This window comes from Rhododendron vialii, chromosome 1a (assembly GCF_030253575.1).
Source record: "Rhododendron vialii isolate Sample 1 chromosome 1a, ASM3025357v1".
NCBI classification, from domain to species: Eukaryota; Viridiplantae; Streptophyta; class Magnoliopsida; order Ericales; family Ericaceae; genus Rhododendron; species Rhododendron vialii.
The window spans coordinates 20,786,697-20,798,863 of record NC_080557.1 but is presented as its reverse complement, the minus strand read 5'-3'; the positions used below and the strand labels follow the sequence as shown (position 1 = coordinate 20,798,863).

Below are 12,167 nucleotides of genomic sequence, written 5' to 3'. Positions count from 1 at the left end.
AAATCAAAATTGCTTGAAGTTACTAACAATAATCCCAAAAATTACTGCAAATATAAGCACCTAAGCAAGCAAGGAAGCATAACCCTAATCAAAGTGAAATCCCTAATTTCAGAGTGAAAGCCTCAATTTCAGATCAGCCCTAACCCTAACCAGAGTGAAATCAAAAAAAGTTTTAGGGTTGTGGCGTTGAAATTCATGTGTAGGTGAAGAATTGTGCGATTAATAAATTATCGGAATAATCGTAGTTCATGTAGTAATTATTTAATAATTAAATACGTAAGGATTTAGATTTAAAATGTAAATGAGGAGATATTTGTTCTCGCTAAAGAAAAATAGCTACTACTTATAAGATGATGTCAAAATATTTTATTGAAAATATTAGTCTCATATCACCTCATTATAAAGATCTAATATTAAACATTTATTGTACTTTGTTAAAAAAAAAGTTAAGTAAATACTAAATTTAGTAATATGTATTTTCAAATAAAAATTAGTTTGTAAAATCTACGAATAATAATATGGTAGCTAAAGATAATATCTTAAATAGAAAAATAGTGGAAATGTTTTATAATTTCTAAATGTGAGAAATAGACTTAATTTTAAGTGTAGTAATTAATTGTTTGACTGAATATTTATTTTGTGATAATAAAGAAATATATTAAATGATTTCGAGAGTACCATATAAGTTGATATTAGTAATTTGGTAAAAGAAAAACAAAAAAAAAACTTTATCTTTTAAGATAATAATTTTATTCAAACCGCCGTTTACTTATCTTGACTTATTCATCAATTGATATTTAATAAATTAGAATATTGTTATGTCAGACTTTATGCATGCAATATTGTATTTGTGAATTTTGTATGCTGTTGATTGTTACGTGGATTATGGTAATTAGAATTGCTATGTGAACATAGAAATTGGACAATAGGTACACTGGGTGGAACTCGAGATTTGAAATAAATGATTAGACATTAAAACTTAGTGAAAGTAAAATGTTGGTAGTCATTATTGTGATGGTTACGGTCAAGAGATAGCCAAAGTGGCTGAGGACCGTTGATTGCTGAAAGAACGGGTAACGATATCGGCAATTGTGGTTTAATATCGGTGGATTTGATATATCGCGCGAACCCTAAATATGGCACTGCTGGATTTATCTTCCGAAATTTTCGGGGGTGTTTCTATTGGTTGAAACCGGAGTATAAGTATCATTTCTTGCGATTGGTTGGTTTATCATTCGCTCCTTGTGATGGTACAGTCGAGTTCGATCCGACATGTAGTTTGGTCTTATTCGTTTGGGACCCCAGGCTGAGCAAGCAAGGAGAGGGTAAATCGGCAGAGTTGCTATAGTTCAAAGGTTGTTTGAGAGGAGTATTTCTCATGGTGGAGAAATCTAGAATTCACTTAAAGACAAGAAATTCATAAAATGCTACTTGTGACTGTGTACTATAATTATTGTATAATTTTGTGTTATTTCGTTGAAACCGCATATTATGGTATTGAATTTTAGGATTTCTACTTGGTAAATTATCACTCAGAATATGTTTGTATCCAGGCAAATCATTTGCTTCGACGATCAATTTGTCAGAGCGTGCAGAATTTTGCAGTGAAGCAGTTGATACAGGTGGGACCCCTGGAACAGAGTCTAGGCCAACGTTGCTTGGAATCCGTGTCAAAACCAGAGTCGCTCTGGAGTTGTTTTTTGTTAAATAAAATGTACATAAATTTTTGTATTATTTTGAAATTGTCATTTTTGTATAAGGACAGATAATGACCTAGTAATTTGTAAAATTCAATGTATTTTAAGAGTAATGCGCCCGAAATTCCTTGCATGAGGAAAGTGCAATTCATCATTTGGTAGTTAACTAGATGCTAAATCTCTGCATACCACTACTATCAATGAATTTATAAAATTATATATTCTGACACGCGGAATTCCTCTGAATTGTTAAGAAAAAGTGGGGCTTAGCATATGCGCCGAGTCCCAATGTACCACCTTTTTACCGAGTGATCACAGTTATGTTTACTCTTTTTGTTTTTACCGCAATGATAGGATAATTTTTTTCGATAATAAAGATTATCGAAACCAGACTTCGAAACAAAAATAGAGGATGTTTTTCTCAAATTCTTTAGTTATATACATCGAGAACAAAATTGTGATCAAATTAATTCAAAGTTAATCTTAGATGATTTTTGAGATTTGAAGAATGGTAGGTTCCACTTTGATAGATTTTCAGACAACTCTTTTTTTTATTTTGATAGATGACCGGTATGGAATAAATATTTTTTCTTTTTCTTTTACTATGGAATGCAAGGATATATATTTTAGTAGTTGTTTTTTCGCTTATTAATTTGTTGAGTAAGGAATAGAAAGGTACTCGGGGTTGAATTTTTTTTTCATGGCCACCCCGAAACTTTATTCCTAGCTCCGCCGCTGTAGTAAAATATATACCCTATATAGTATATAGCCTAAGATTTTGTCATCAAAATGAAAAACGAAGAAGATTATTCTTCACTAAGACTCTCCACTTTCGCTAGCTCTCAAAATTTTTCATTTTACGCTCATGCTCTCATTTATCTCTCTCATGAATTTTAGTAATCTGTGATGTTTTCAAAAGATGCTAAAAAATCCTCGCTCTCGCTTTTGCTCACACCCACACATGCGCATTAGAGCACACAACCCATAATGGAAAAAAAAAAAAACCTTAGACGAAATAAAAGTTTCTCATTTGTTAGTTTCTCTCTGTTATTGGCCTTCTAGGTTCATTTTAAAAAAAGAATAAAAAAAATTACCCCAAAAACACACACACACAGAGTCACACACACATCAAATAAAAGCATAAACCATGCATTTCTTCACAATTCACCCGTTTATCATTTTCGGAGGAGGCACATCAAATTACAATTTATCATAGTAATAACATGTAAAACGAGTATATCCCCTCTTCTTCTTTATCTTCCGATGGCATTCGAAACAGGAACTCCTTGCTTTTTAAGGAGCCAATAGGAGAATGGATTTGGGCGCATCGTTGGGAGTTAATTTTAGAAGGGGGAGAAATTTTATTTTGAAGAAATTTATTGAAATGGAAGAAGGCATAGCGGAAAGGATCAATGCTGTAACGACCCGGATTTTTTACCCAAGTTTTTAAAAAAAAAGTTAAATATTGTATTGAATTATTTATTAATTATACTGTTAAATTAAACCAATCTCCCTATTGTTTTTAAAAATTTCGGCAAAGGAGAGAGAGTGAATTTTTATCCATTTTTAACCTTGTATGTATATGGAATAAGATTGCATTTATTACCCTTACATCTCATCAATGCTATCCTTGGAGGGCAAGAAAAACCAACTTTATCTCATTCAAATAGGCTAGCTTCGTTGGCAGGCGGGGCGGGGGGGAGAAAGAAGAAGACGGAGGAGATAAGGTCACATGGGTTTCTTACACACAAACATCATCTCATCATAGGTAGCTAGTGTATGCCTAGAAAAATAGAGAAAGTCCAGACAACTCATGGCATCCTATTTATATAGCCATAATGTACCTACATGCATGTATTTATGAGAGAGAGAGAGAGAGGGAGGGCGAGAATTACCAAAAGAGAGAGAGATGGAAAATTGCTATTCCCCCCTGACACGCCCCCCCCCCCCCCCATTTTCCCAGACTACCCCCTCTCTCTCTCTTTCTCTCTCTCTCTCCCTTTTCTTTCTTTTTTTCTTTATACAGTTTGATTCTTTTCTTTTTCTTTTTTTCCTTTTCTTTCCGGTTTGTTTTTTTTTATTTATTTTTATTTCCTTTTCTTTTTTTCTAGTTTGAATTTTTTTTCTCTTTAATAATAGGTTCAAGTCTAATTCTAGGCTTTATAAAGTAATTGAGAGAAAAAAAAGTGTTTCAATTGATCATGTTTATCCGACTGTTTTATTTTTCTTTTTTTGTCCTTCATAGATTAAAAAATATAGTTACGAAAATAAGTGTTTCAATTTTCAATTCGTTTGAACCAGTGCAAAGATGTTATTTTTCTGATCATTTCATCATGAATGGTCGTAATAAATTTTTGGCTCCAAGGCCTTTCAACAAACACCTTAAGACTCATTATTTAGTTTTAAGACTCGCTTAGGGTGTCCATTGAAAGGCCTTGGAGCCAAAAATTTATTATAACCATTTAGGATGAAATGATCAGAAAAGTAACAACTTTGCACCGGTTCAAACAGATTGAAAATTTGAACATTTATTTTTGTAACTATATTTTTTAATCTAATCTATAAAGAAAAAAAAGGGGAAAAAAACAATCGGATAAACATGATCAATTGAAACACTTTTTTTTTCTCTCAATTACTTTATAAAACCTAGAATTAGACTTGAACCTATTGTGTAAGAAAGAAAGAACAAATTTTTTAAACGTAAGAAATAATAGTTTGATTAGTAGCATGGTTACCTATTGTGTTTTTATGTATTTTAATATTTTGACAATATGTACTCAATTATAATAAAATGAAATTTTATTTCAATTTATTATTGTTCATTATAAGTTATTTTTATTATTCATTGTTAAGACTAATTAATTAACTAATTAAAATAATATAAATTTATTGAGTATAAAGTCAATTTTAATTGAAAATAGAATTTGAGTTAACCAAAAAAAAAATAGGAAGGGAGCTAAATGGAAAAAGAAACAAATAAAGAAAATAATTAAAAAATAAAAAAATAACAAAGATTCAAAGTGGAAGGAAATAAAAGGAAATAAAGAGAAAAAAAAAGAAAAAAAAAATTAGCCGAAAAGAAACAAAAGAAAATAAAGAGAAAAAAAGAAAGAAAAAAGAAAGTAAATGATCGAAGGGGAGAGCAGGAGAAGGGAGGGGGGAGGGGTAATAGGGGAAATAAGGTGTGGGGCCGAGGGGGGGGGGGGGGGAAGCAGGCCTCAGAGAGATGGGATTTGTATAGATTTCTCCTACCCAACATTTATTACCCCATGTTACCCTAGTGTGCAGCTTTATGAGCTTTACAGAGAGAGATTGGCCGAGAGATAGAGGGGTTCCATTGGCCTATAAATACCAAGGCCACTTCTCCATTTTACTCACACCTTTTTTTCCTTCTTCGATTCTTAACCATTTTGCTTGAAGTTTATCAGAGAGAGAGAGAGGGAGGGAGTTCGGCAAAGTGAGGAAGGGGAGAAGGAAAAAAATTTAGTTTTTAGGACCACCACAAGACCGAATGGTCTTAGTTCCTAACTCCAAGAATTTTAGAAGTTATTTTGATTCTAGAAAAAGAATTTATTTTCTTCTGAATCGAATTAACCTGATGAGCCGTCACTCTGTTCGCCACCCATACCGACATGCCGTACTTGACTATCGCCAAGAAGAACGGTAAAAACCTCATACCTGCTCACCTAAGTATAATGTTAATGTGTTATATGTTGAAATTATGACTTTTATGTTATCGCATGTTAAATTGTATATATTAATTTTAGCATTTCAATGTGGAATACCGTTACTATCATAAAAATGATACTAAGGTAGAAACTTTCTATCTACTCACCTTAAAAAGAAAATGAGTTTTGTTTGCATGAAGGAAATGTCCTCAATTTGCCAAGTGTACTGATATTTGTTTTTGGTTTAAGAAAAACACGACTTAAAGTTTAGTTAATGGAAATTGAATCCAATTGTTGTTCCTATATTACATGTTGCTGCGTTATGTGATCGATAGTAGGAAAGGCATGGAGATTAGATTTTATTATCATATGACTTAAGTTTTGGTGAACGTGAGAAATGATGCATGTTTACGAGACACAAGAGATGATTACGAAAGGAAATGAGAAAAAAAAAATTGTGTGAGCATGAGAACCCGATGGAATCTGAAAGAATGGTTAGCGGAATCATGGCTCGGTTGTGCATGTGTGAGCATGAGAACCCGATGGAATCTGAAAGAATAGTTAGCGGAATCATGGCTCCGGTGTGACCTAGGAGCCCGATGGAATCTGAAAGGAAGGTTAGCGGAACTAGTGTCTCGTGAAAGTGGTGAAAGAGTGATAACTGATAAGCACCCGGTAATGCAATGTCGGCTGCGCTGATTTTCTAGATTAGTTTAATTTAATCGTTTATTTAGTTATTTTAAGTGCTTTTACTTGTAAGGTATTTTTAGTGTCATTTTGTAGGAAATCGTTCAAATTCAGGAGTTTTAAAGCTCAAAGCTTGTCAAAGATATTCAAGGTTCAAAAAGGACCCGAAGGTGACCCGTTGGCTCAAGAAAGGCCAAGGCATAGAGCAAGAGGCATGTGCTGGAGATAGGCCATTGGCATCGGTAGACAAGATCTCTGTCCATCGGTACAAAAGGACAAAATGCGTAGCACGTAAGCAGCTCAGCATTGATAGGTGGAATCTCCTTCCATCAGTACCGAAGTACCTAAAGGTTCAATCTAAAACAGTCGGCATCGATGGGAAGCATCAGTTTCAATTGGTACCGAAGCCCTTTCATCAGCAACTTATGGCCTTTGCCATCGGTACCGAGGGCCTCAGAGGTGGATTTTTGAAGCATCTCGTGGGATATTCCGTGCGCGAATCTTGGAGATATAAATAGGAGTGATGTCACTTGTACAAACAACTTTTTTATTGCATAATTTAGATCTAGCCTAAATTTACTTGTTTTTTGAATTGCTCTTCATTGTTCTTCATTTTTCAGCACTTTAAATTTAATTTTCTGCTTTAGTTAATTAGTTTTTGCTATTGTAGTCTTTATTAAAGTTGTAGACAATCTTCCAATCTATCGTTTAATTCTAGCGTTGTTATTTCAATTATGCTAAGTAGATTTTTGCTTGCTCTTATCTTCATAGATATGTGTGAGTAGTTTTCCAAGGTTAGCTCATGGAATGATTAGCACCTCATGACTCGAGTAAAAATTATATTTTTCACCAATGAAGTCTAAATCTTTGGTTCAAAAATCGATGCGGGGTTCGGGTTTATTTGTCAAATTGCTAAGGTGTTAACCTCCTTGATCATGTGTAGGTAAGAGCATCGCCTACTTACCACACATGATGCTTGGAGCTCTATCGCACGAGGCATTTGCTAAATAAATTCTAGAGCTAGCTTGGTAATCGAACCATCTTATTTTCCGGTTTGGGAACCTTAATTGAGTATCTTAAACCGTGTAATTGGGTGAAAAATGTAGTTCAACTCGAGTCGTGGGTGTTAGTAATTCCTATACCTAACCTGCTTTTTATCCTAGTTTATTCCTGTTTAATTTAGCCTTTTTACTTTCCACCGCAAACGTAAAACAAAGTTGGCTGCCTAAAAGCCGAAAACCCGTGCTTACATCTACAAATCCAGCAAAGCCCTATTAATTATTCCCGTGGGTACGATCCCGGTCTTTCAGATTATTATGCTTCAATTGACGTATTAAGCCCTACGCTTGGGGGCGTTATTCCTTATATCGGAGCGAACGAAGCAAAGAGCCAATGAAAAAGAATAAGACTGAAAGCCCGATGGAATCTGAAAGAAACGGTTAGCGGAATCAGTGCTTTTAGGAGGAACAAATTAGCCCGATGGAATTCGAAAGACGGTTAGCGGAACCAGTGCTCGAGAAAATAAAATGGAAAGTGATATCGATATTGATAAAATGATGACACGAATTAAGATACGCTATGTTGACTCTAAAAAGACATTGACACTTTTGTTGAATTGTTATTTATATGTTGAATTGTTAAATCTCTGTGTTTTACTCTGCAAAAATTATATATTATTTTAGCTAAAGTATGGGACGTAGGGGTAGGAGTTAGCTACTGAGCTTAAAAGCTCACGGTGTTACTTTTGTGAGCCTAGCATATTATGCCAGACCTAGGTGACGAACATGAGAAGTTTTAATACTCGGAGGAGTTCAGAGCTGAGCAAAATACCGAAGAAGAAGTCGGACATCAAGTAGAATAGATTTACCGTAGCACCCCTTTCCCTTTCGATTAGAAGAATTGTATTTGAAACTCAAATTTAATTATTGTAATGACTCAATTATTGATTTTATTTAAAATAAATGTTGAATCGAATTTGTATTTATTTTAATTAACGTTTCCAAAAATCGGGGCATTACAAATGCCCTCGACGATTTGGAGGAAGATGATTTTTTGGAGGACGAGGAAGGTGCTTCCCTTTCTTTGGAATTTATTCCATTGTTTGGAGGTTTTTTTTTTTTTTTTTTGGGCCGGGGGGTGGGGGGTGTTGTTTCATTCGGGATGTTTGTTTGTCTAGTGCTAGGTTGTTTAGGGTTTTTGGGTTGTTTGGTTTGTTAGGGTGTTTCAGTTTTTTTGTTGTGGAACTTTCAGTTGGCATCTTTGTCTTCTTTGGGAGTTAGTTCTTGGGTAGTGTTATTCGTCGGTGTGCCCGAAATCCATTTAATCTTTGTATTTCTTTTCAAAGATTAATACAATCTTTTTTGCCTAGCCCAAAAAAAAAAAACCCGAGTATATCTTTAAAGTAAAACCAAACAAGTCCTATAAATGAAATGAAACTCGTGAGTTTCTATGTTGAGTAGTTTTTGTTCCCGCCAATAACTGTTATATGATTTCCAACCGTTGCACCCGCGCAAACTGACCATTCTCGTACAGTATATATACACTGAATTCCTAAACACCCTTTAGCAAAAACAGTCACAACGTTTCCCTATTTCCCTATAAATATACTACTGCATTCTCATTTCCAATTGCCCCAGTACCACAGCCACACTACTCGACTCCTCTCTCTCTCTACACACACACACACAAAACACACACACACAGTACGCAGACTCACATTTCTCTCACGTACATAACCAATGGCCGCTTTCAAACTGAACCCCAATGCAAAGGAATGGCACCCTTCCGTTGAATCCCCGGTGGAAAACCGGTCACTCTACATGACCTTCTCCAATGGTTATCCACTCTCCGAATTTCAAATTCACCGTTTTTTCATGGCACGGTACGAGTAGTTCTAGTTGATTAATTGTTCATGTTTTCAGAGGAGAATAATACATCCTCTCCGTTGCACTTTTCTTATATATTACTATAATAGTTATATATGTTGTCAATTACGGTTGAACACATATGGTTTAAAAATGTCACGTCCACATCATTGTGAAATAGATATTATTCCACTGTGATAATTTTTCGCAAGTCGTTTGCATAAATATTGATTACAACTAATTGTATCGAAGTTTCTCGTGAAATTTCAAGATTGTTAGTTTTACAAGTATATGTTCGGACAGTAATGCATAGACATTGATGCACATTCCTGCCTTTCTATATTCCAAGCATGGCGTAAATTATTTTGAACTCTTTACGTGACCAAATTCTTTTTGAATAATAATATTCCGGGGATGAAATTCCTGAAATGAAGCGCTTCAATTTTTCAACATCATTTTGCGACATATTGTATTTGAAGTTTTATTTTATAATACCATAGCTTTCGAATACTTGTTGCACTTGGCTGCACACAGGCAACTAATTTGATGCACAAATACTGGCCCATGACATAGAGTAATATATATATCCGTTACATTCTATTGACATTATTTGTACTTTGTATTCTGGATAAAAACATTTCTTAATTTTGCCGATCAAAAAAACTATGAAACCGATCATCATATGAGTATTGTTAAACAAACAAATTTTTTCGTCGATGTGGTAGAGGTAGTTGAGTCATTGCCATTTAATTCCTTCAAGTCGATCTCATTTTGGATATCAAAACTTTAGTACTTCACACGACACCGTTCCCAAAGAAAAAGTAATGTTTACGTAGAAAAGTTTTGTTAATTTGTATGTAGATTTTTCATGTCACATAGAGTGGTTCATGCAAAATATTAATTTCGGATAGCTAATTAGCGATTTTTATTGTTATTGACATTGCAAGGACATGCAGGGGATTCGGGGCGTACGTGGAAAAGATCGATATACACCAACCGAGGGATACCGATTACCCGTTATTTGGAAAGATCACTTTCAAACTTTCATGTGTGCCAGCGCTGATACTGAATGGTGAAGAGAAGGTCAAGTATTGCATTGACGGCCGCACTGTTTGGTGCAAAAAATACAATCGCAAGGCCAATTTGAAGGCTTGATTATACCGTATACATTGCTGGCCGTGGCATGACATGCTCCTATATGAATGTGCTGAACTCTATCTTTAATTTTTATGTTTGACACATGTTTACGTATCTGGATTCTGTAAGCGGATGATTTATCTTTAGTAATTACTCTACTTCATGATGATAATTTGTGGTGTTTTACTCTCTCTCTCTCTCTCTCTCTCTCTCTCTCTCTCTCTCTCTCTCTCTCTCTCTCAGAAGAGAGAGAGAGAGAGAGAGAGAGAGAGAGAGAGAATGCAACGATTCACATGCACTAACTCAGTAACTCCACTCCAAACCCTCCATTTTCATGTCTAAAATTTCTCTCTAAAATTATCATTCATTTTTGCTTAATTTTAAGTTTTAAGTTGATTTAAGCATATTCATTCTTGGACTTATTTTAAAGGTATTGCCTATATATTTTTAGTGGCACTAAATTTTATAAGAATCAGATCTGTAACAATAAAAAGGGTTAAATGGTGGTTTCGAAAAAAAAAGAAGAAGAAGCAGCAGAGATGGATCTCCTCCATTTGGTGGGAAAGTCTTCAAATGTAGAGAATGAAATTTGAGTTTCCATTTTGGAGACCTCAAATAGTGTTAGGCACTGGGATTACTCACCCCAAAGGGGTATTTGTAATGAGGAGATTAAATCTGCTGTGTTTGAATTGGGCTCCCTCAAGGCGCCCGGGCCAGACAGTTTCCCAGGCCTTTTTTACCAGAAATATTGGGACCATGTTAAGGAATCTGTTGGGGATATGGTGAAAGACTTCTTTAAGGGAAAGCCAACCTAGACAAGCTCAACCGCACTAATCTCATCCTCATCCCAAAAATTCCAAACCCTGAAGCTATCTCCCAATTCCGTCCCATAAGCGTTTGCAATTTTGCCTACAAAATCATCTCAAAAATTCTTGCTAACCGTCTGAAACCCTTTTTACCTACCCTTATTTCTCAGCAGCAATCTGCCTTCATCCAAGGCCGCCAAATTCACGATATTAACATCATCGTTGCCCATGAAGTCTTTCATTACATTAAGCACAAGAAGAGGGGCCCCAAGTCCTTCATGGCTCTCGAGTTGGACCTAAGAAAAGCTTTTGATAGAGTGCGCTTGAATTTTCTTGAGGAAACTGGGGTTCGGGGAGAAGTGGATTGAGTGGGTGATGCTCTGTATCAAGACTGTGAACTTCTCTGTGGTGGTAAATGGGGGACAGGCAGTTGATCTCACGCCCTCAAGAGGAATCCGGCAAGGCGATCCCCTATCCCCGTACCTCTTTCTCTTGGTAGCAGATTGCCTTTCCTCAATGATCTCGGATGCAGTCTTTCTCTTGGTAGCAGATTGCCTTTCCTCAATGATCTCGGATGCAGTCGACAAGAAGGAGTTGGGTGGAGTGAGAGTTAGGAACAGAGGACCCATGCTTTCCCACCATCTGTTCGCTGATGACTCCCTCATATTCCTGGAAGCTTCTTTGAAAAATTGCCTGGCCATTAAGAAGATTCTTAGAGACTTCGGGGATGCCTCTGGAGAAGAGATTAACTTTCAGAAATCGGAGATAGTCTTCTCTCCAAACACCCTTGTCGACTTGCAAAAAGATATCCTAGATGAAATGGGTATGGTATTATGAAGGAAGCTACAAAGTATCTTGGCTTGCCCATGAATCGGGGGAAATCAAAGCAACAAACTCTGGGTTATGTGAGGGACAAGATTCTAGCCAAGCTTCAAGGGTGGAAAGGTGTGATTCTCTCTCTTGCTGGCAAGGAAATTTTGATCAATAATGTAGCATTTACCATTCCCGCCTTCCCCATGACCTGTTTCAATTCCCTCTAGCAATTTGCAAGAAAATTAGTTCCACTATTGCAAAATTCTGGTGGAGAGAGACGGAAAGAGGTAGCAAAATTCATTGGGTTCGTTGGGATGCCCTCACTGAACCGAAAGGGGGGGGGGGGGGGGGGGGGGGGGGGGGGGGGGGGGCTTGGATTCCATGATCTTAGGGCGTACAACTTGGCTCTCTTAGCAAAAACTTTTTGGCGAATGATGCAAGAGCCGAATGCTCTTTGGGCACAGGTCCTAAAATCCTCTTACTTCCCTTCATCCT

General features: G+C 36.0%; 1 protein-coding gene across 1 annotated transcript; it reads left to right on the top strand.

Moving 5' to 3' along the window:
• The first annotated feature begins 8,508 nt into the window (after nt 1-8,508).
• Nucleotides 8,509-10,182, top strand: LOC131325360 (uncharacterized). The gene is made up of 2 exons (XM_058357574.1): nt 8,509-8,933; nt 9,873-10,182. The coding sequence occupies exons 1-2, from the start codon at nt 8,791-8,793 to the stop codon at nt 10,069-10,071; spliced, it is 342 nt and encodes a 113-aa protein (XP_058213557.1). The 5' UTR covers nt 8,509-8,790; the 3' UTR covers nt 10,072-10,182.
• Nucleotides 10,183-12,167: the final 1,985 nt, after the last annotated feature.